Consider the following 26,761-nt stretch of genomic DNA (forward strand, 5'->3'; position numbering starts at 1 on the left):
TTATACCGAGGAAGTTACGGGAAGTTGGGTTACGTCAATCCCATGATAGTTTAACAGGAGGACATCTCGGAATCAAGAAGATTTTATTGGATAGGTATGAGGCGAGATGTGGAAGAATGGTGTCGGACATGCAGTACATGTAGTGCTAAAAGGGGACCCAAGCATAAGGGATGCCCACCTTATGAAGAGTTGCCTGAGAATATGTCAGAGTTTGTGGAAGTGTTATCGGAAAGGATGGATGATATTCATCATCAAGTGCGTTCAAACTTGAAAACGTCTGCTGATTCAATGAAGTTAACTTATGATAAGGGATCTACTGAAGTCAGCTTTGTACCAGGAGACAAGGTATGGTTGTATAATCCCAGGAAGACCAAAGGGAAGTCTCCTTAGTTGTCTTCTCCATGGGAAGGCCCATATGACATAGTGGATTGTCTCTCAGACGTGACTTTCCGGATAAAATGTGGTCGGCGAGGTAAACCAAAAGTGGCGCATGCCAACAAGTTTTGGCGTTATCACGGTCCAGGACATTTCAGTTGGGATGAAGTGGACCACAGAACAAATGACGCTGCTGAAGACGTGCCACCTGAAGAAGCCACCGTCAAAGAAGAAACACTACTCAGTTTTGAGAAGGGAAACGGTGAAGCTCTTGATGAAGTTACTACCACTGATGTGACTGTTACTGACGAAAGGACATTTATTAATGAAGCAGATTAATCCCACATGAAGCAGAAGCCAACGAGACGGAGACCAGTGCGGAAGAAGATACGTCCCGTAAAATTAAGAGATTTGTTGAATTGTAATTTTGTGTTTGTAATTTTGTACATTTAATTAAGTTATTGTTAATTGTTATTGGTTTATTGTATGTGGTTATTGTTCGGGACGAACAATACTAAGGAGGGGGCAATGTTGCGTCAGCGAGGTCACGTGACTCGTTCTCTCGAACCTTCGGGTACTGTCGGGAGATTACTAGATATAGGGTAGTCTGGTATTATAAGAGAGGGTGACAACGTGACGGGACAATAATGTGTGTGTAGACAGTGAGTAATTGATCTGCAGTCAGAGAGTATTATTGAGCACGTTCGTTGTTATAGTGTTTGTTTTAGCGCGATTGTTGAAATTAAGTGTATCGTAAAGTTATATTCGGAAAGAATAAACCAGTTTTATTAAGTTAGGACTTGTGTCGCTAAAGTTTCGTCTGAACGAAGTTACGGAAAGTTACTTAACAAACGGAAACGTAACAATATATTTAATGCACATTTAGCGAACTGAAATAAAAAAACGCTTTGACTGTTTCTTACCATAATACCTACAAACACAGTTCGAAATTCAAAGTTTAGAAAATATATCACAAGAAAATAAAGTAAAAAAATCTTGGCAATGAGGAATTTGCAAGAATATTAATTGATATGCGTTAATATTTTCAAATTTAAACATTAATTAATATTAATCAAGGTGTATTTTTTTTTGTAGTGTATCTATCATTGTTTTAAGAGCATGAGAAATACATGCAAATTCCTCATCGTGGTGGTGGTTGACACGCGTGTCAATGTGCTCCAAGCGAAATGTGTCAACGTGCCCTAAAATCGCCATTTTGTTATAAATGACGTATGTGTGCCGACCCAGTCATATTTATCACACAAAATTATGTACCTTGTGTAACAGAAAGAATGCACTCTCAAATACTGTGTTACTTAAATTATCTTAACAATGTATTTAAGATAACATAACAAAATATTTGCAGTATAAAATATTTAGTTACGTATGTGAAAGTATCCATTTTTACTCCTGTATACGACAGAGGCTTCCAATAACGATGAAACTACAACAGTAAGTGGTCATGATATCACGGCTACCAACATCAGCATACGAAAGTTAACGCACTATGTCAACCTGTCCTGTGGTCAACCAGCCCGGTCTCTCCTACAACAGGAATTACTTAGGTGAGTAAATCTTAAAGAAAACCAAGGATGAAAAGGTGGAACTCATGTGAAAATGACTGTCTACAAAAGCCATCAGAAGTATGATTTAAGTACAGTTACAGTGAATGTAAACTGTCTCATTAGTGTTAATTTACTATTGTCAACAGAGTGGTCTTCGAATGAGTTATATACGATATCATGATCTTGATGGTACTAAACAAACTGAAATGACAAAATTCTCTGTAAATAGTTTGTTTGTTTGTTTGTAATTAAGCACAGAGCTACTCAATGGACTATCTGTACTCTGCCCATCACGGGTATCGAAACCAGGTTTCTAGCGTTGTAAGTCCGCATACATATCGCTGTGGGGCTCTGTGTGGGTAGAGTTATACAAAACAAACAAACTTTTTTTTAGATCTTGTTGATTTGATACTCATTTAGTTTAGATTAGAATACTATCTAAATATTTTCACAAAACAAATTATCCGCATAATGTTTTTTTCTGTATTGTATAAAAAAGTTATTTACTTTAATTACCTAATTTAACATACGTGCAAACATTTCATTACAGTAACAGTAAAAAAATAATTGCTTGTCCAGTATTTTGTTTTGTTCAGACTTGAATTCAAATAAAGTAGCAGCATTAACTAGGGGTTTATGAAAACAAAAGTTTTTCCTTGATAATAAAATTGTTTTGTTATTTAGTGAATGCTAACTATACTATTATAGGCTCTTATAATATGCCCTTAAAAACATAATTTGTCCTAAACATAGGAATCACATACAAATGAGAATTACAGAGCTTTCTATACGACACATTAATTTTGATCTCATAAGAGATAATTTATGGGAAATTCCATTCTCTCTCCAGATGCTCTTCCTCCATCTCAGAGCTCTGATGAATTCCATTTGCATATTCGGAGGGCTAAAAGATGAGTAGCCGTCAATAAGACGGAGTGATATTGAACTGAAAGTAGTTTAACGATCAAACTGGAAGGAGATTTGTAACACTAAAAACAAGACGAGAGTGCCATAACTATTCATCTCATGTAAATGAGAACAGCCTCTTGATGTTATATATATATATATGTATAATACATATATTTATATAGATGTATGTATATGTATGAGTCTTCTGTTTATTTATTCCATAATCTTAAGACCGTTTAGAGAGTTTCATTAGAAGACTTGGATAGCAACTATTTAAGCAAGTATAGTTGTTGATGTTTTTTATTAAGCACAAAGCTACACGGGTATCGAAACCTGGTTTCTAGCAGACATACCGCTGTGCCACTGAGGGGAGGATAAGGAAGTGTAAATCCGTTTCTTGATAAGGCATACACTTATCTGATGATAATAACAAATAATGAATATAATCCTGCTGTGATGAATTCAAATTCGATGACGAGGAACCAACTTTGAGACCAATAATGCTTGGAGGCGGCTTGAATGGGTAATGAGGAAAAACTTTAATTTAAGTTTAACATAACAGCATATGTACAACGTTTCGGCAAGGTTTTGTCATCATCTGATGATGATAACAAATACTGAACATAATCCTGCTGTTTTTTTACATTACTGTAGGAAGTAATTTTGGAGTGGTCAGGCCATTTCCACATTGCCATTTCTAAGGGGATCTGGGGGCATGCTATGAAATTGAATCTCGAGCAATCTTAACCACAAATACTGCATACACAGTAAAGAAACGAGTTTTAATACATACGTTCTAGCTATACATGGCATGAAAAAGTGGTCAGATCATGGCTTGACTGGCCTTACCGCTTCCTTCGGGTCTGTTTCTTAAATATCTCTGATAAAACGAATAACATTCAAGTTTTCTAGAAGGTTCAAAAGGTTGTTCTCTAAAAACTCCTTCGCCACAGAAAAGTAGGCTACCGAAATACACACGTTTCCTTTTCACAAAATAAAATCAACTACAGTTGTTTGTCTTACATGTTTAGATCGATTAATGATGTGACAATGTTAACTATCTCTTGTATGATAATGAGAAGAAACATAAAAGTATTATTAAAATAGTGCGTAAAGCCGGTTTATCTTATTTAGGCTTGACGCAACTGTTTTTTTATATTAAGATATGATTCGATGTTGTGAAGTACAATATCCATAAAGTAAACGCTGTAATCTAGTCTTGCTAAAGAAATTGTTATTGTTTGGTGTACTATCTGTTTGCAATATCCTCGCATGAATAGAGTTTTTCCTAGTTTATAACTGTTGCCACATCAATATCTTCACACAAAAAGAGTTATTACTAGTTTGTAACTGTCGCCACATCAGTACCCTCACACGAAAAGAGTTATTTCTAGTTTAAAACTGTCGCCACATCAATACCCCACACAAAAAGAGCTATTCCTAGTTGAAAACTCTTATCATACTGTACTGAAATAGGTTGATTTTCCTCCGACAGTCATATCATTTAAAGTTTATCTAGTAATACAAACACTGGAACTGCGACGATATATTGTTTTCTTTCTACTTTTGTTTCTTCAGAGATAAATGTAACACACGTTAAATTCGAAACTTTCAGACACTTTAGATAACTGAAAAAAATGGCTAGAACTACCATCGTCTATTGTTTGATAGAGCTTTTCTAAGGACTCACATAAAAAGTATCGACATAGCCATACTTGTTAAAGTGTAATTCCGCGCCTGTACGTCGTGTTTTTCTGCAGTACTGTCCTGTTAAACGGAACAGATTATAGCTGCTGATTAGTTTAGTGGCACTTAGTCATTGCAGATATTTTTTTTTGGGGGGGGGGACATGAGAGCATTTAAAAGGAACAAAACAAACATCCACATTTACTTAACCGTATTATTGTATCTTTGGTGCTTATATAATAACTTTTACTGGACCTCTCACTCGAAATATTATTTATATAAAAAGTATCTGCTTAGATTAGGCCAAAACTAACTAAGGTTGGATAGTACGTACGATATTTATTGGAAATGTTAAACATTTCATATAGGTATTTTAAAAACGAAACTGATCAAACGACACTCCATTTTGTAATGATATATGTAGGTTGGGAAAATCGAGAAAATTAATCTTCTTAATTTGATAAAGAGATGAGATTTAAAGTTTCGATGTTTATATTTTTCTTATTACAAATGTGTAAATTGTCATATCTCGATACAATCCCAACGAATTGAAGTAGAGTTTAATAGGTTGAAGTTATCGCTATGATGATTCCCATCCTCATACAAGACAGTAAATGGTTTTATAACGCTGGCTTTAAAAATTGTTCGAATCTAACTCGTTATGTTTCGAACTGTGATCAGTTCTGTTTTTGTGACGTGACTCTGAAGACCTTTATGATGGTCTTTTATATCAGAAACGTGGCAAGATAAATAAGGCAGAAGGGCATAAGGGGAAGGTGAGGTAAGACGGTCACCTTAACTTTGAAATAAAAATGAAGTTATGAAAAATAAAAATGTCTTAAAATGAACTCTGTTATATTTTAAATGTCATTTATCATTAAAAGAATAATTAGAATAATTTTTGGTGGTCATTTTAGTTACAGAATTGAATAAAATGAGCCTCCAGGATGGGGTAAAGTGTCCCCAGTTAACTGGTAAAACTGCAAATTAATATAAATGCAGCATTTAGAAACTGCATTTAAATCGGGAAAGCTGTGCACTAAGCGCAAGTTGCGCATTAACTAGCGCAATAGCGCAAGAGAACATGCGTATACTATTGTTGGGCAATGACTTACATTGCGGCCAAGGCTTACGTCTGGAATATACGTCAATGGTGTGAGGTAAGACGGCCTACAACTCCGTGAGTCGGTGTGGGTGATTACCCTAAGTCACTAATCATAAAGCAATCACACGTTATAAAAATCAGTGAAACTGAACTGTTTCTCTTACATCTTCTTCGGATGTCAATAATTCCTCATTGTTTGAAATCAGCAAAATTATTTTCAAAAAAAAAAAAAAAAACTACTTTGTAACCATAAACAATTCAAAATTATTTCCTTAGATTAAAGTTGTAAAAAAAAAACAGTTAAGTTGCGTTTTATTGTACACGTTGCGCCCGCCTGCTGATGTGTTTATTCATGGGGTCATGTGAACAATAGTTACGTATAATCTATTCTGATGACAGACGTGTCCGTTTAACCGAGGGGACTGTCTTACCTCCCCTTCTCCTACATAAACTTAAAAGTTATCACGAAACAAGAAGTGATGATTGACGTAACTGGGAAAATTAGATGACAATACTTAATTCTCTTGGCATTGACTTCATCGTTTCGATCAAGCTCAGATGTTTAACCAGGTGTGGTCTAAGGATAGTTTTCCCAGATTGTGAAACCGATTTATTTTGTTCCGTTGCCGTGTTCACCAGTGGCACAGTGGTATGTTTGCGGACTTACAACGCTAGAAACCGGGTTTCGATACCCATTGTGGGCAGAGCACAGATAGCCCATTGTGTAGCTGTGTTCTTAACTTCAAACAAACAACATCTCCGTTGCCAGAAAAGCGTAGATGCGTCATAAGAGAAACCGTTAAGCCCCCTTATTCAATCATACAAGAGCAACCCAACAGTTGGAAGTTGGTGATCTTGACTGGCTGACTTTTGTCTAGTCTGTCAACTCCAAGTTAAGAGCAGTCATGCTTACAGAACCATTGTGTAGCTTTGTGCAAAAATTCTGAATATGACTGTGATGTCTCCAAAAATGTGTATGAGTTTTTGTAAAGTGCCTGGATTTTACTGTATAATGTATTTCACGTTTGTTACGCTAGAAAACGGCTTTGAAGTCACCAAAAATGTGTACGAATTTTTGTAAAGTGCCTGTACTTAACAGTATAGTGTATTTTAAGTTTGTTACGCTAGAAAATAGTTCTGAAATAATACATATTCACTTATAAGTCGCTAATACTTCTTCACCGCAATACCCCCCGGTTAGTCTACCTTACTTGAAAAAAACATGAATTCGCATCATCGAAATATTCTAAAATACATTTTATAACATTCGTACTGACAGTTGTGACAGAATTTCGATGTTACGCTGAGGTACTAAACATATTATTTTTCTAGATATCTTAACCGTTATAAATAGTATACATAATTCCACAAAATAAGTGTTTTTGAAATAAAATTAAGATAGTTTGATTTTACGTTTTCAGAACTAATGGATCAAATGATAAAACGTTGACAGTGTAGTTTTAAAAAAGGTCTGTAGTTGTAGTAATATACTGTGGATCAAAGGGTTCGTTTCATCACATGAGAAGCAAGAAGAAGAAAAAAAAACAAGAGGAAATGGTGAAAGGGAAATCAGGCTTAGAAATTGGCTGACTAATGATGCATACCATAATTCCGAGTTTGATATCTTCCTAATACTGTGTTTCCGTCAGATTTAATGGTTATCAGATTTTAATTGGGGAACTATTACTCTTGTACTGCTTTGCCTAATCAAATTTGCTAGTTTCTGCAAATCAACTGCGAGTTGTTAGTCTCACTTAATCATCACAACTATTATAGGTAGTCCTTCTTTCAAAACAAAGTTTACTTCAGAGAGTCAAATATTTAGTATGAATAGGTTGTAAAACTTTCAGAAATTATTTATTCCACTGTTTTACGTTAAAAAAGCCGATTTACAACAGAGTTAATTATCCACATAATGTAATTGAGGTATTTGAAATACCGCGTACTTCTGAAGAGTTGAAACAAAGAAACTAAGTCAAAACTCATCACCAGTGTGAAAAATGTAGTCTATGTGTTTACCTTTAAATCGAGACTTCAATCTAGGAATGAGTTAAAGGTTGTAACTGCACCCACATTCTGCAGGTTTCATTAAAATGTGATAAGTGCACATCGGATCGTTTGGCATGCAGTGCTTTTAACGTGAAAGCTTGATTTCTAGCTACTACCCTGGCTTGTTTAACTTTGTCCGAATGGTGATACTTTCCATCTCTTTTCCGCATGCGCAGGAAATATCGGAGCACATGCCTCGTGTAGCACGAAGTAGCAAGTTGCAGTCTTCGACACGCGCGGTGAAGTTGATGTTCACGGAAAAACAAACTTGAGGAAGCGCGAGCAACCGCTTACACGGGCCAATAGGCAGATCTTATAAACATTTTGTAACACTGCAACAACGTTACCACATCACGGAAGATGATATAGCCTACGTTCAAGGTAGAAAGGCTCTGAGCAAAAACTATTTCTACAGTAACTTTGAAATTGGAATGCAAGAGATTTTTATCTGAGCGTCAGAGACTGAAATTGACAACTCACCATGAATACTGGTCTAGGACTTTGTCTTTTTCACATGTGGTTGCTACAGACCATGGTGACACCTGCACCAGGTATGTTTATCAACCATAGTTTAATTTTTTATAAATATTGCGGTCGAGGTTTGAAAATTTCCTTTTACGAGAAATATTTTAAAATATGATGAAACATAAAAATAAAACCTAAAATCGTTTTTATCACTTGATTTTAGGTGGACTGCTTATCTTTTCTAGATTTATAGTATAAAGAATGTTTAACACCATTTCATTAACTAGGCTGGCTATAACGCCGCCACTCACGAAACCTTTGGTGTAGTTCTACAGTTTGTCATATCGGATTCTATTGCAATTACGTTTCAGTTCAATTACCGCTTGTCATATCGGTTCTATTACAACAATGTTTCAATTCAAGTACTACATTGTCATATCGGTTACATTACAATAAGGCTTGGGTTCAAATACAACGTTGTCATATCAGTTCTATTACAACAATGTTTCAATTCAAGTACTACATTGTCATATCGGTTACATTACAATAAGGCTTGGGTTCAAATACAACGTTGTCATATCGGTTCTATTACAACAATGTTTCAATTCAAGTACTACATTGTCATATCGGTTCTATTACAACAATGTTTAATTTGAAGTACCACGTTGTCTTATCGGTTTCTATTACAGCAGTGTTTCAGTTCAATTACAACGTTGTCAAATCGGTTCTATTACAATAATGTTTAAGCTCAAGTACCACTTTCTCATATCGGTTATATTACAATAATATTTCGTTTCAAGTACCACTTTCTCATATCGGTTATATTACAATAATATTTCGTTTCAAGTACCACATTGTCATATCGGTTATATTACAACAAGTTAAAGTTCAAGTACCTCGTTGTCATATCGGTTTTATTACAACAATGTTTCAGTTCAAGAACAACGTTGTCATATCGGTTCTATTACAATAATGTTTCTGTTCAAGTACCATGTTGTAAAATCGGTTCTATTACAATAATGTTTGAGTTCAAGTACCACGTTGTCATATCGGTTGTATTGCAATAATGTTTCAGTTCAAGTACCCGTTTTCATATCGGTTATATTACAATAATGTTTGAGTTTAAATACCACGTTGTCATATCAGTTCTATTACAATAATATTTGAGTTTAAGTACCATGTTGTCATATTGGTTCTACTACAATAGTGTTTGAGTTTAAGTACCATGTTGTCATATCGGTTTTATTACAATAATGTTTTAGTTTAAGTACCATGTTGTCATATCGGTTCTATTACAATAATGTTTCAGTTCAAGTACCACGTTGTCATATCGATTTTATTGCAATATTATTTCAGTTCAAGTACCACGTTGTCATATCGATTTTATTGCAATAATGTTTCAGTTCAAGTACCACGTTGTCATATCGATTTTATTGCAATATTGTTTCAGTTCAAGTACCACGTTGTCATATCGATTTTATTGCAATATTGTTTCAGTTCAAGTACCACGTTGTCATATCGGTTGTATTGCAATAATGTTTCAGTTCAAGTACCACGTTTTCATATCGATTTTATTGCAATAATGTTTCAGTTCAAATGCCACCTACGTATGAACGATATAAAAAACATTTCTATAACATTTTGTAATGATGTTTTATCACACCGGTTACCTTTAAGCTTAACGTCTCAAGAAGTATTTCAATTCCAAATGACATGTGTAATTAAAATTACGTAAACTCAAAATGAAATGTTCAAAGCCATACTTTTATTCATGGTATGACATAAAATTCTTAGGACTTGCTAAATGTCTTAAGAATTTTTATCCATTTTTATTATTCTTGAACAAAAATTGCAGAAGGATTCTTATCTGGAAGACAACTATCAAAAAGGTTTTGACATTTAAGTCACTGAAAATACATTTTAAAGTTATATTTTATACTTATTTGAAACCTAATTTTCACATAATAAACTAATAAAAAAATTAAAATGCATTATCTATTTTGAAATGTATAAATCATTGATGGCAATGACTGACTTAATAACTACACATGTCTTTATAATTAAGTAACTGATCAGTTGGAAATAACGACGTAATATAGGAGTAGCGTAACGTAAAATCCAACATCTATGGTGACTTTCATAGTTCATGGCATAGTAGGACTTTGGATTCATTAGTTAATATAATCACTGAACGATTCTGTAGTAATTGCGCTGACATTCAAACGTGTACATGAATGTTTTAGAATAGCGCAAACAACACATTAAACCTGAAAATTTCTCTTAATGTCCGTTTCTGTCTTACAAGGAGTGATAAGTATACATAGTTTCATGATGAGTAGCATCGGTTGTAAAACTTTAATATCCTTCAATGATAGTAATACTCGATTAATACAATATTAACTTTTTGTTATGCTGTTTTAACAATCACGTGCAAATACTGTTATGTTCAGTAAATCAAGTTCTTCTTAGTATCTAAAAAGTGTATGTTATAAATACGTGTTTCTTAAGTATGTCAAGCGCCTGATTTACCATAAGACAGTGTATGAAAACACCATCTTTGATTTATCATCAAACAGCTTCTGTCCAGCTTTTACATAAGACAACGTGCGGAAACCTTTTGTTTACAGTAATACAAAAGTTGTGAAGTTCTTAATTTACCATAAGACAACATAGCAAGTATCTAAGTTACCATAAGACGGCATATAACCAAACCTTGATTTATCATAAGACAGCATAGCAAGTATCTAAGTTACCATAAGACGGCATATAACCAAACCTTGATTTATCATAAGACAGCATAGCAAGTATCTAAGTTACCATAAGACGGCATATACCAAACCTTGATTTATCATAAGACAATATAGCAAGTATCTAAGTTACCATAAGACGGCATTTACCAAACCTTGATTTATCATAAGACAATATAGCAAGTATCTAAGTTACCATAAGACGGCATTTACCAAACCTTGATTTATCATAAGACAACATAGCAAGTATCTAAGTTACCATAAGACGGCATATACCAAATATTTATTTATGATAAGACAACATAGCAAGTATCTAAGTTACCATAAGACGGCATACCTTAATTTCTCATAAGTTAACATATGACAATTCCTTAATTTACTATAAGACAACAAGACTCTTTTCCAGTGTTACAATATAAATTAAGTTCCTGTCTTAGAACAAAGCAGCATAGAAGAGGGTTTAGTTTGTAACTAATAATATATCACAAAAGTTACCGTATAACAAAATAGAAAAAAGAAAAAAACTCTTCTACTCTACAGTAGGATACCTATGTTTGTTTGTTTTTGTTTGTTTTTTGAATTTCGCGCAATGCTACACGAAGGCTATCTGCGCTAGCCGTCCTTAATTTAGCAGTGTAAGACTAGAGGGAAGGCAGCTTGTCATCACCACCCACCGCCAACTCTTGGGCTACTCTTTTACCAACGAATAGTGGGATTGACCGTCACATTATAACGCCCCCACGGCTGAAAGGGCGAGCATGTTTGGTGTGACGGGGATTCGATCCCGCGATCCTCAGATTGCGAGTCGAACGCCCTAACCACCTGGCCATGCCGGGCCTAGAATACCTATGAAACGATTACTTTTTCTACAATATGAACATTTTATTTAAGTCATTTCCATGAAATAAAATAGGACATTTCTTTTTTTTTCTCTACAGTAAGGAAAGATATGATGTATGTTCTTTGTAATAAGAAAATATTTTTAACATCTTTACTGTTCAGTAAGCATTATACTGTAATGTTTTGTTTCGTAAAAAAAGGTAACGGACCTCAGTGGTAAGTCTGAAGACTTATAACGCTAAAAAACCGGGTTTCGATGTCAGTGATGGGTGCAGCATAAATAGTGCATTGTGTTGCTTTATGTTTAATATGAAAAAGATAACTTAACGCACGGTAAAGCACCTGAAATAAACTTTAGTTTTACAATAAAACATTTAACACAATCGTTTGGAAAAACAGACATTTGTTTGCTTTTCACTAAAAGAACCAAGAAAGTAGTTTGTTTTTCAATAATAGAACCAAGAAAGTAGTTTGTTTTCAATAAAAGAACCAAGAAAGTAGTTTGTTTTTCAATAAAAGAACCAAGAAAGTAGTTTGTTTTTCAATAAAAGAACCAAAAAAGTAGTTTGTTTTTCAATAAAAGAATCAAGAAAGTAGTTTGTTTTGCAATAACAGAACTAGGTGAGTAGTTTTCTTTGCAATAAACGCGTTTTGTTTACAATAAGAGCGGTTTTGACAAATTGGAATAAAAAACAATACATTGAAGTAACAAAATACATGACAAGATTGTTGCTTTACAAAACTAAAACATGTTTTACAGTAAGAAAATTATATTTAAATAAACGATTAGACTTACAATAAGAGTAGCATACACCCAATTATGCTTTATAATAAGATTAGCATACACCCAGTTATGCTTTACAACGAAATTAGCATATTCCTAGTTATGCTTTACAATAAGATTAGCATACATTTTATGCTTTAGAATAAGATTAGCATACATGTTCTGCTTTTAGATAAGATTAGTATACATGTTATGCTTTACAATGAAATTATCATATTTCCAGTTATGCTTTACATTAACATTATCATACATGTTATGCTTTACAGTATGATTAGCATACACCTAGTTATGCTTTACAATAAGATTATAATACACCCAGTTATACTTTACAATCAGATCACCATACATCATATTATGCTTTACAATGAAATTAGTTTACGTTCTCGTAAGTCTTACAAAAATATTAAGATACATTCAGTTATGCTTTACAATTGACTACGTGTGAGAAGTATTTGAATTGCATCAAGGTAAACCATAGGAAGCGCTTTGCTTCTATAAAAGACGATATATTATAATTAGTGGTTTACTATAAAGCAACATAAAACTTTTTTTATAATAGGACAAGCTCTGAACAACATATAACAACTCTTTTGCTTTCCAATAATGGAACATATAAATCTATAATAAAATAATAGTTGTGGGATGTTTGCCGTAAAACAAATCAATGTATGAAACTATATGGTTGCAATAAGATTGCATACTAACATGTTTTTGTTGTACAATAAGACTAGGTAGAATAATATTTGCTGTATCATGACGAAACAGAGTAAAATCTTTTTCATTGTTGTAACACAACAATTATCACGGTCTTACTCGTTTATGCTTTGTTTTCTTGTTTATATAAAATGAATAATAAACTAACACTAAATGGAAAAAGCTGTATCAGCTAGCTTCTAGATTTTGTAGACGCCAACTTTATATCTAACCAACTATAGGTAAAAGAAACTGAACCAAGTTTATCGTAAGATTCGATTAATTATTTTACATTCATATTATTTTAGGTTTATATATATAATCGCAATAACTTTTATCTTAAATATTTTAATTAAAGTCAAACTCATATAAACCCGTTTACCCCATATTTCTTTTTAATAGGCTCGGCATGGCCAGGTGGTTAGGGCGCTTGACTCGCGATCTGAGGGTCACGGGTTCGAATCTTCGCCAAACCAAACATGTTCGGCCTTTCAGCCGTGGGGCCGTTATAATGTGACGTCACTCCCATTATTCGTTGGTAAAAGAATAGCCCAAGAGTGGTGATGACTTGCTGCCTTCCTTCTAGTCTTTCACTGCTAAATTAGGGATGGCTAGCGCAGATAGCCCTCGTGTAGCTTTGCGTGATATCCAAAACAAACAAACAAAATATTTTAATAGCCTTCACTTCTAATCTTAACAACTAAAACAAAACTTTGTTATTTGATATGGGATATTATTCATAAGTTTATCAATTCTTTTATATAATAACACTTAGTCTATGCTAGAATGGGTAATTTACCTTCTGATGTAGAGTCACGATAAGTGGAATATACAGATTATATTCAGTTTCATTTAAAACATAACAGAAATCGCATGCATTTTTCCAGAGGTCAGTGGTGGTCTTGTGTTTCAAATGATACTTACAATGTATCAATAGTCTATTGTGAAATCAGAGAAACCTAATGTTGGGTCTAAAATGTCAGAGCATCTTGAACGTATGATTTCTCAGTGAATATTTTGCAAACATTATTGCAGAGATTGTTCGAAAGCGTATAGTAGATTGTATGGCAACTCAACTTAATCTGTTCGAGAATAGGATAAACAATCGTCCGACTGCTATTACTTCTATTACATGTTTAATACATAGCCTAATCACCCATCTGAGCTCTCGTGTTTATTTATAAAAGATGAAGGACATATAACCTCAACATTTGTGGCTAGTTCTAATATGAACCTCTCTGTAGATCCTCAATTTTTTTATGTAAAATAGAAACTGAGTTACGGCCTCAATTTTTGTGTTGATTTCTATTAGAAACTGTGTATGTAGGGAAGATATTTGCACAGAGGTTGCTATATAGGATGTGAAGTCAAAGGTAAAAAAAAAATTCGAAAAGGAGAGTCTTTAGTTTTTCCATGAAAATAGACACTCTCGTACAACAGGACGTTTAGGCAAACAAGGGATCCGAAACCACGCCTTAACCCAGTCCGGAGCAACTATAGTTACGAAAGAGAACCATAGGATTCAAAATGCAATGTAATTAGGCATACTTTCTGGAACCTTTAACAAATTAATAAACAATGACTTGAAGTTGACATAAACATGTTGACAGAAACATTTAGAAATCAATAATTGATTCCATGAGAAAGACGAAACTGCCACCACAACAATCCAGCTTTACCATATAGTATCAAGTCTCCCACTCAAGCTTCAATGGTTATGTGCGTTTGGTCTGCTTATACAGTCTTGGGAGCCATTTTTCACGTATGGTGGAGGGTGGCTGTGGAGAGTTGATCAAGATGTTTTTTCTAAATTTAATTTTCCCAGAAGCTTGTTACAACTGAAACTGCGAAGTGGACCAGTAATTCGTAATCATGGCTATTAGACTGAATACGATGGGTGATGGAGTTTATAGTTTAAAGGGTAGCAGGGACTTCTACTTTGTTCTCATATCGTTCAATTAGCCCTTATTAGATAACCTATGCATTCGTAGCTTCTACTACTAGATGCTAAAAAAACATAATTAAATATTTCTGTTATTTTTGCTTGATGTTATATAGATAACTTGAAGGAACGCGACTTATTCACTTAATAACATAATCTGACGAACTTCATTTTCTTTTTTCCTAAATCTGTTGTAGAGAAGTTTATTTACCCTAAACTAAAATAATTACGTAATGCCAGTTAGTCGTCTACCCTCTTTGAATATGTGAAACGAATTTTAGCTTCATTTATATTTTCAAGTCTTAATTTTTATTTCTTTGTTTTTTATTTTTTGTTTGTGATAAAGCACAAAGCTACACAAAGGGCTATCTGTGCTCTGTCCACCACGGGTATCGAAACCCGGATTTTACTGTTATAAGTACGCAGACATTCCGCTGTGCCACTGGGGGGGGGGGGGTAATTCTTATTTTATTATAAAATTCCGTCTACCTACCTTGTTTTTGTTTCCACTTGGCTATCCCTGTTTTTATATGTCTGCATGTCATAGTCGAGAAATCATAGCGTGAAACGCTTTATAACAGTAGTAAGAAAGCTAGAAACATCGCTAAATTCTGTAATTTTTATGTGTCTCGACATTCCTGTATCAGCTGACATATCAAAGCTGTTCTTATTAAAGTTCCAACGTTCTTGAAAACGAATAATTTTAGAAGCTGAGAGACAGAGGCTGAACTCGCTGGAGAAAGCACGTGGACTTCAAACCTTTTTAGAATATGTTAAAAGACAACATTAAACGCAAATTAACGAGCATTTCTCTTGTGGCGATCGAAGCTAGGAAAGAGAAACAGAAAATAAGCCGTTAAGCGTTCACTATCTCCCTTTTTGAGGCCGCTTATTGTATTCGAGGTACGCGGGAAGACAACTCTTCTTTTGATATTTGCATTGGGCGCTTTGACTCGCCCCTCTAAGAGGATGTATGATAATTTAATACAGACCGATGTGTTTGTCGCCTTTGAAAGTTACAGCCTAAAGCTTCAGATCCTAACAATCTAGCAGCCAAGGTTATATTAGCTGTTCTCTACTGCGTGAATAGCTGACAAGAGTACCTGGGGGGGATAATGATGACTCTTTAATCACCCGATACTGTAGTTTAGATGACTCAGTTCTCTTTTCTTCGACATTTCTCAAGCTATAACACGCTATAAAGCACACTTGATATATGCAGCATTGTCCAAGTAAATGTAATCAGACTTGTGTATGTGTATACCCATATGTATTCGACACTGTGTGGTAAGCAGGCATACCATGTCTCCTACAATCTATAATAATGTGATTTGTTTTTAAACTATTGATTATTTAGTTTCTGCATTGTCACTGCGGCCACACGTGGTCCAAGATGTCTAATATTATCTTGTTCTACCTACCTCTATCCTTTATTCTTCTGTTAGATAACGTCTCGTAAGAATATTTTAGTGTGTTTTGAGCCTGGATTAGAACTGGAATATCCTTTGCTGGTCGAACTATGACGTCAACTGTATTTGATAGCTTACCTATGCTATTAGGGAACAGAGGTCACGAAGTGACGCTGTTCGCTGAACAAAGAAAGCAAATTCATGTTTGGAAAATAGACGATTTCTTTGTATCAGTTTTGCTCCTAGTTTTTGCAGAAAAAAGACCTTTCAAAGTTATTTCAACATTCAGTGTTGAGGTAATCCATAGTTCAGCATTTAGTGTTGAGGTAATCCATAGTTTAGCATTTAGTGTTGAGGTAATCCATCTTGTAAGAAGGAAAACTTCAAGACTAATGGTCACATAACTTGGTGTGAGGACTGCCCATCGTTGCACGTGAATACGCGCTCAGCTTTAAGCGTTTCTGTGTTGTAATAAATAAAAATTTTGTTCGTTTTATTTAATGTGTCCAGGTTTTCTTAGTTCCGTTATTTCCACTCCAACTTCGAAGACTCAGTCGAATACTCTCACTCTAAGGTTCACTTCAATCACTGGGCCGAACCTGCAATTATTCACGAGTATTTTTATTAGAAAGCCCATTGTGTAGCTTTGTGCTTAACTACAAACAAACAAACAAGCTACATCAGTATTATGTAAAATTATACACGGACTTTTCTCTCCATTAAAATACTTATATTTCCGTGCTTTGGCCCTCTTACCGGAGCCTTCATCGGGCAACAATTTTTATCACTCAGTACATTGTTGCCTGATGAAGGCTCCAGTAAGAGGGCCGAAAGCTCGGAAATATAAGTATTTTAATGTAAAGAAAAGTCCGTGTGTAATTCTACATACTAATTTACCTACGTTATAAGTCTTAAACAACAACTACATCAGTATTCTTACAGGATACCTTTCAGCTGCTTTTACTGGACTCAGTGACTTTTCGTTTCCAACAGTGTTCACTTCAATAGTAACTTATACCAGATAGTTGAATACAGCTTTAGATCCAGATCATTTTTAAAGTGTTTATCTCATTGTTCCATTTGAAACAAAATTTAATAACTAATTTAAAACACAGATCTACATCTTCGTCATATTTGTATCTAGAGATATTGGAACTAGCTTTAAATTGAGGATAGATTCAAGAAAAGTTGAAAAATAAAATGTCAAATTTAACTCACCATTTAGTAACCAATGCTAATAATATATGTGAATTACATTGTGGATTGTGCCAAGTTTATTATTCAATATTATACAATGGACCAACTGTTTAGTGATGATATTAAATATTTCTTTTTACCAATAGTTAAAATGGAAAATATATCCTGTGAGATAAGACCTCACATATTCTTTGATTCGCCGTATTTTCATATATGGGCCGAATTTCTTTGATTTGCCCACCCACGCTGTGCTGATATGCCTTGAATAAGCGAAACTGCAGTCCACAGCAGAGGGTACGGTCAATCAAAGAATCTATTAGATCCTTACATGACTGGTTATATTTTCAGCTTTACTTTTGTTGAAAAGAAAACAGATATGTTATAAATTACAAATAGATCTGTTGAAGCATAGAACCTAATAAACAGTTGTTTATGTTATTGTGGTGTTTTCCCAACCTTTCTAGTGTATGGCTGAACCTTGAACGTTGTGCTATTTTGCCATCAGTATTTCCATAGGATGGCAATTAAGACTGAATATGACCTTTACTGAAAGAGGGAATGGTTGAAAAAAAGTGTTACATATAAACATGGTGAAACATCGTATTTTGAAAGTTATATAGCACGATACAGCATCATGGATAAATATATCACCAACAAAATATTGTGCACTTGTCTCAACTTAACAAGTACCTTTACTCATAGTAAGTAAAATAAGAACTTTAAAAACAATACATCTTACATATAAATTTTGAATTAAATGGCTCCCTAACATCAAATTACACTTATTTCATGCATTATAGCCTTATACAGATAATTACGTAGCAATGTTCTTATACCAGAAGTACCCATTAGACAATAATTTATTAATTTACTGCAGCCTACTTTTGATTAATTGACTTCACAAGAATTTTGAATTAATTCAGTGACAACCAGATCAAAGACTGTAAATGAAACAACAGATACTAATTGCATATATGTAAGTGCAAACCAACAGTATTTGTATTTATGGCAAAGCTACTATGGCTGTTTACTGCCGTCCGTGGCTTTGCTATAAGAAAAAAAAACAACACAAACACCTTCCTTCTGGTCAGTAGTTCAAAATTATATCAGGCTATCTGCTGTGTCCACTGAGTAGAATCGAACACCTGATCTTAGCAGTGTAAATCTGAATACTTATTACTGTCTCAGAGAGGGAAGCTCCAAAGTCTAGAGCTCTATCATAGGACTAACTCATGCCTGCAAATCAACAGAGAGCATACAAACACAGACACATACATTCAAATATCTATATAACAGCTTTGTGAAATAGAAGTTTGTACTTTGAAAAATTAAATATTTGGTTTTAAGCATTAATTAAACAATAATTAACTTATTAAATATTTCACAATACTTAAACAGTAAAAGCAAATTTCACTTCTTTTATAAATTAATATTTTTCAATTCCTTTCTTTGTTGGCAAAGATTTATTTATGCATCAGTCAAATTAAACTGTGGTAAAATATAATAAAAAATATATACGCTTCTAATTACTTCAACATTGTCTATCAAAACATGCAAAACACATATTAAACATAAAATTAGGAAATCTTTATGATCAATGAATTCACTTCATATTTCTAAACTAGCAGATGCTCCATAAACAATTAGTTTTTCAAAATATATGAAATAGGATGAAAGAAATAGAAACAATTAAAGCCTGGTTTATCATAGCACTGTGAAGTACCTTATAATTTCATATTAAGTTAAGCACCAAACATTACATTGTAATTATTTTAACTTTTTATTTTATTTGACCTGTTTTCACACATTTTTTTAGATTCTCTTCTAGTTATCCCAATTTATAATTGTCAATTCCTATCAAGTATAAATGTAACTAATAAACCTGATATGCATTATTGTCTAAGCAAAAGCCTCTTTGGTATTTAGTAAAGAACAAAATTTCCTTTTTTTTTGTTCCTCTCCAACATGATTATACTTTGTGTGATCTTCAATGTACCCTCTATACTGCACAATGTTGGACATTGGTATCTGTCCCTAGAACAATTACGACTATAAATGGCACTATGGGTGAGGCAGTTATTTGTTGTATGTAATATTTATTTCAAACAACAAGAATGCAGTCAGTGGCGTTTTCACACAAATCACCAACTCGAGGAAATTTACGTGAAAAATCAAGAAACTGAGGCAGAGACTTTGTGCATGAACAAAACATATAATATTTATTCAATATGCACTCGTTTACAATGTAATAGATACTTTTTGCATTATCATCTTCACGTCAAACTAATTCTTCAACAATTCATTACAATTTCCAAGTTACTGAAAAATGACTTAACTTACAAAAAAGATCACTTACACAGGAGCTGAAGCTTGTTCCATGTTTCCAAGGTGGACTTCTCTGGAAACTTCTAGATGCTGTTTAATTCTTCTTGATGCTGACTGAGTACAGCTAATATCTACCCAGCTTTAATACAAAATTTTGTAGGTGTTATATTGCTTACTGGCATGAAGCAAGCGGTTTTCATTTACACAGCAACCAAATCTGAGGTCACAGGTGTTGCACAAGAGCTCTTGTTCTCATGAGCCCAACAATTCAAGGTTACTGATGTTTGTAATTTGTAGATTGCTTTGAGCGAGGATGTTAACTTGCCATTTGCTCATTGAAATCTTTACTCTGACCTCAGACCACCTTAAATTTACTTTAAGGTCGTTGCTAACCAAGAGTTAATGGCCTGTCATTAATTTTCCTGCCAAGATGGTGTAGAGCAGTGATTCTCAACCAGGGGTAAAAAATTATATGGCAGGGGGTAAATAATTGATGTACCTGATGATTGAATAATAATTCAATTAAATTTCATTTTGTAAAATGTGTGTGTGTGTGAGAGAGAGAGAGAGAATGCTAAGAATGTGTGTGTGTGTTATTTTTGTGCAAAACCTGAATAATTATTTTTTTCTGACCTTCTTGTTTTTCTGTCTCTTTATGATGGCTATGAATTTTTTGTATGGAAGTAAGGGGGTAAATGGAGAAATACATCAAGCCGAGGGGGTTAATGATGGAGGAAAAGTTGAGAATCCCTGGTGTAGAGTGATGACCTTCCAGATATATTTCTTTCAGTGGACAATCGCACTTTGGAATAAACCTTTTGGCTTAGTTATGCAACCCTTGCAATTAAAGTGAAATATGTTTATATACACACACATTATTGTGTAACTAATCTTATTAACTTGTTTTTCATATCTACCATTTCCTAAATCCACAAGTGTTTAATGAATATATTCCAACAAAACTACACTGAAATATTCTTACTTTTTGCTTTTAGTCAACTTCAAATAATATTCTGTTCTGTATATTCATATTATGAACTTTAGCTTCCTATTTATTCTCCATGTGTACTTGTTTCGTGACTGTTCGAAAAGCATAAAACAAAAGACATACTTTTTCGTTTGAAACAAAAATGTGGTAATATATCTATGCAATTTTTATAAAACAATTTTGCTAAGCGGAATAATTTGTATTACCAACAACTTCTCGTTTGTATGTGTTATTATTATAACATTATGATGTGTCCTGAATGTTTTGATTACTAAACAATGTTGAATAAAACTGAATTCATTTTGCAAACTGTAGTTGAAGAATCCAATAAACGTAAAAAAAAAGAGAATTTGTTACAGAATCTTTATAAATACAAGCATTCTTATTAGCCTCAAGAAAGATTTGGTTATCTAGCCACGCAGTATCTACTTAATCAGCTTGAAGGAGCAAATGTGTATCATAATCCTGAAAATTTAGGATTACTGATTTAGAATAGTAAAATAGCAACTTTCAGTCCAAATCATTTTACACTGTACCTTACATAAAATAAGCCTCTTAATTGCATAAAGCCTTTTAAACATATGTTGGATGAAAAATATACACTTACATTTTTATAACAGCAGTTTTTTTGTTTCCAAATAGTATGGCCTTTTCTTATTTTTTTTCAAAACTCAGTGAAAAGTTATACATGATAAAAACGTAAGTTGTAAACACTCTCAGTTTCTGGATTTATATTTTTTATTTGTGATGATTTCCTTTGGTTTACATAAGAAAAAAGCCTAGCGAAGACCAGTGGTAAATGTGCAAGATTGTGGATCCGAGGTTTCACAGGTTGGTGTTGCCTAGTTGTCTTCCCTCACATCTATAAAATTAGACGCGGTTAACACAGATACCCAAAGAACAGCTTCGGGTGAAAATCAACAAACAACACCATAAGGAAAATGTTTTCTTATAAATATGCGCAAATTTGTGACAGCGGGACGCGAACAATGGACACTTGAAGATACAGACTGGTATGGTAATCACTGGTACACATCCTGTCCATCCATGTTGGAGTTATTTTAAAGAGTTGTTTGTTAAATGTAGGTTAGTAAAGACATCACCGGGTTACCATGTAGAATATATACCAGTCTAGCTGAATTATGAAATGATATACAGGAGTCTTTTAAAATTCAGGTATTGTTTTACTACTACATCAACTGAAAATGTAAGTTCTCCGACCAGAAACGTTTATATTTGTAGCTTTTAGTGTCTTTAAATAACTCTGTATTTTCCTCACTTATATCTGTATTTTGTAAGTAGATTTCAGTTTTATATTTAGAATATATTTACACTTATCTCTATTAATGTGTTTATTATTATACGGCTCCTCAACATCTCGTTGTTCACTATGTAAGGCATTTCATTTTTATTAATAGTCTGTCTGTAACGCTGTTCAAAACATTTTTTAGTTTCCTGTGGAGACTTTTAATTTGATGTTCAACTTCAAGAATGAAAGGTGTACCAACAACTCAAAAAAATGTACAAAATAAATATTTATCTGAGTATGTATATATATAATAGTAGGTCATCCTTGCCAAAAGATGTAAATACACATGCAATTCTTAAATCTCAGAATACTTATCATAAGAGTCAGAAAAATACCTCATAGGGATGCACAGAATGCAAACTAAAGCAAGCAACTTATCCATGTAAAGTTTTGAATGTACTACAAAAAATTAATAATACGAAAACAACTGTCTTTAGTGGGATTGGCTTTGTTATCAAAGATTGATTCCAGTTCAAAATTTAACGTTGATCTATGGATGTAGGATATAACATTAGACCCATATTTCTATATTTCTTATACATAGAGCCACCCCCTAGTGGCAGAGCGGTATGTCTGCGGACTTACAATGCTAGAAACCGGGTTTCGATATCCGTGATAGGCAGAGCACAGATATCTCATTGTGCAGCTTTGTGCTTAACTTCAAAACAAAAACAAAAATTTATACATAGAATTATTTAATTTGTTTGATCCTAACGCTTTTTTTATGGGCCGTTGGTGTCTTATAAGATTGAAGGTCAAATCCAACTACTGGCCAGCCAAGAGTAGTTCAAGAGTTTACGGTGGGTGCTATTGACTAGTTGCCTTCTCTCTAGTCTATTTGTTCAGATTTAGAGCCAACTATACGCAAATGGCATCTGTGTTGCTTTTCGCAAAAAATTATAATTAAAACACATAACACAACAAATCTACAAATATTGTTATCAACACGTCATTCACCTTTGTTTTACACGTGATACTCGAGTTATAGTTTGTTCTAATGTTAGCTTGGTTGAGTGCAGAAACTGCGCAGTTAAGAAAGTTTGAGGCACCTGCAGGAAAAGGTTTAGTAACACAAGGTAAAATAAAAAGATTTATTTTAGCAGCATTTTTAGAAACTGAACTTCTTCTTAGTTAAACAATTGAAAGTTAATATTTGGTGTACTAATTTTCTATTTTTCTAAGTAAATAAAACTGATGAAACGTATACTTTTTAAGCAAAGTATACTTTAAGTCTATTTTTTTATGAAAACTACTGTATATTTATTTTAAATTATATATCTACGAATCTTATCATGCAGACGGTAGCACTGCCTGTGTAGAGATGGCTCGGATTGTTCATAATATTTGTGTGTGTTTAATCCAAACATACTGTGTCGTATACAACAGAAGAGTAAACATGCTGATGTCAAAACAAGAGATCTGTTAAAACGTAAAATCAAATCTCAAATGATCCTATGTTTTCAACGATTTACAAGTGTAGCCTAAGGATTAACGTATAGGTCCACGGATCGAAGGGTCTAGCATTCAAGCCACGAATCCGTAAAACGTGCTACGCACTTTCAGCTATGAATACATTATAAAAGTGACAATTAATCTCGTTATTTGATTCAGAGAGCCATATAAAGCTCTTGTCGAAGTAGTTCAAAATTAAGGTGTTTGACGGGTCGCTAGGTTGAAAATTCAAATTCTTTAGATATGTCATAATCATAATGCAGTCTATCACCAAACATATTTATATATATATATATACAGCTTATATTATACAACTTTTACCCACCTTATTTTTATTGGACTGTTTTCAAAACTACGTTCACATGGACCCACATAATTCGTAGTTGGTGATACGACAAGAAATGTATTAAAGCAGTATGAGTTTTGTTCTTAATTCAAATTAAGTTTATAAACAATGTAGTAACACTTCGTGTATTTCTTTCATATCTTCAACTGTTAATTTGAGAAACTTTGCGGTGATAGCACTTTATTTAGTTGTTCGATCTTTGGTGAAAGTAGGAAACAGATTTTACAATTCAACCTTTCGATGTTGCTATCCATAAAATCTAAATTATGTTATTAATTCTCCTTTAGTTTTCTGTGTTGCCAATATATGAATATTATTCCTTTTTCATAAATTATTATGTGATTATTTCGATAATTAGTAATCGATGTCTTGTAGCTTTCATGTTTAACTTTATGTGTTTTAGTGCTACCAATAGTATTGAAATCAGTTAGCTAATAGACAAAAACTACTAAACCAGTTGGTTTGACAACTGCCAAGAGTAATTTCACGCATAAGTGTTTCTACATACTATCAACGGATTCTAGACCTAAAATTGGCTTCTAAACATCTTCTACAAATAGGCAGGTAATTAACAATAGGATTTAGGTTTACGATGAACTTAAAACCGACTTGCCGTGACAGAAGAGCAGAATTAAACTCATTACACTAATTATTTTTCTAATCAGTTTAGTAATCTTCTGGTACAATGGAGGTTAATTATTACTTTCTTGCTGTTAACGACGCTAATTGTTACCTAAATTAGTTTAATACTGCTCAGCTGTTACGGGTGCTCATTGTTACCCTAATTAATTTAATACTTTCAAGGAGGTTAAATGTTAACCTAATTATTTCCATAGTGTCCTGACGATTCACGAGCCCTTACGTAACAATAATAAACTCAAAACTTTTGTAGCTACGATAGCTTAACATAATTTTCAGACAACCTGATAATCGTCTGCTGTTTTAAAGATAATCATAGACCATTCAGTTTAATAAGGTTTACTGTCATCAGAATCACTTGTTACTGTAATTGCCTGAACACTGTCCTATCGTAACTGATTCTATTTATTACACTAATCATTCTTAACTTTGTTTAACGCAAACTTTAGTTTATTACGATACTTTTCTATTAACGTGAATAAGATAACGACCTCTTCTGCTGAATGTATCTTTATTGGCTCAAAACTGTGCTAATAAAGATACATTCTAGAGTTATATGTCTTTAAATTATTTACATTAAAAGATATTACACTAGTCAGTTTGATACTGTCCTGTCACGGAGATTAACATCGTAATCTGCTTTACAGTCGTGGGAGTTAATTATTTCTCTAATTAGTTTGGTGGTGTCCTCTTCTCACCAATGTTAATTGTTACCCTAACTAATATAGCTTTTTCCTGTTGTCATGGAGGCTAACAATATAATCCTCTTCTGTTGTCAAGAAAATTAAGTATCGCACTAATTTGTTTCATACTATCCTATTATCACCAAGGCTAACTGTTACCCTAAATTATATAATACTTCCCTACTCTCACGTAGATTAATGAATACGTTAATAAGTTTACAACTGTACTGTTCTCAAGTCATTAAGTATTATAGAAATATATCTTTTTCTTTCAGTAGTTCGAATTCATTTTCGCAACGTACGTTTAATAGTTCATTTCAACTGAAGAAAGGATGAATTAACCAAATCTCAGATAAAGTAATAATTTGTTAATGAGAATAAGGTCCAAAAATACAAAAAGCGGTGAAATATAATTTAATATTGAACTATATTCTCCTATTACAACATATATAAATCGACCTGCTGAGCAACAGCGAAAAGCACAAGGACCTTTAATAATGTTAAAGAACCTAACATGTTTGTTTGTTAGTAAATAACAAGCTACACAATGAGCAGTATGCTCTGCCAACTGCGGGTATCGAAACCTGATGTTTTGTGTTATAAGCCCCAAGACTTACTGCTGACCCATTTAAATTTGAATGTTTTAAACTGGTGAAACAGACGATCTCTAGTATTCGTTTAAGTATACAAATGTTAGCACTTTAACTACTGATCACTATATATCGGATAAGAATGCCCCTTTACAGCGATATTTCAAATGACAAAGAACGAGCGAAGTAACCAGTGTTGATATCGCTAAAATTTCCCGTTATTTTTTTTTAAGTTAATCACTATGAAAACTCTGTTCAAGATAAACTACCCAAAAACCACCCGGTTCAATTCACACTTCACGCTTTGGCACCTCGTGATCAGGTAACTTTTGCTAATGGTAAACTAACTTGGTAAATAATATATATATATGCCTTGACGAGTAGTAGGCTTAACTTTGTTTAAGGTATTTCTAAAAATATTCCATACTGTTTCGACTTTCATCATTGATAGACGTTATCAAATGTAAATTTCACTCCTCCCAGAAGAGAAATTAATCACAGGTCCCTGTGTGTTACATATAAACACCTCGTGAGATAATAAAAACATGACCAGAATTTGTGGGGATGTTTTCTTAAGTCAAAGGAACATACACATATACATACATGTGTATATTGGTGTACTTTGGTGACAGATTTTCTTGTAGGCAGATTTTGTTAAACAAG

General features: G+C 33.5%; 1 protein-coding gene across 1 annotated transcript in view; it reads left to right on the forward strand.

The window, feature by feature from the left end:
- Positions 1-7,933: 7,933 nt before the first annotated feature.
- LOC106464293 (lachesin-like) overlaps positions 7,934-26,761 on the forward strand; it is a 216,417-nt gene continuing 197,589 nt past the window's right edge. Inside the window, exon 1 of the mRNA XM_013924420.2 lies at positions 7,934-8,240. Within this exon, the coding sequence (XP_013779874.2) occupies positions 8,171-8,240 (70 nt within the window). The 5' untranslated portion in view covers positions 7,934-8,170. The remainder of the gene's footprint in view (positions 8,241-26,761) is intronic.

This window comes from Limulus polyphemus, unplaced genomic scaffold (genome assembly GCF_000517525.1).
Source record: "Limulus polyphemus unplaced genomic scaffold, Limulus_polyphemus-2.1.2 Scaffold1611, whole genome shotgun sequence".
Lineage (NCBI taxonomy): Eukaryota > Metazoa > Arthropoda > Merostomata > Xiphosura > Limulidae > Limulus > Limulus polyphemus.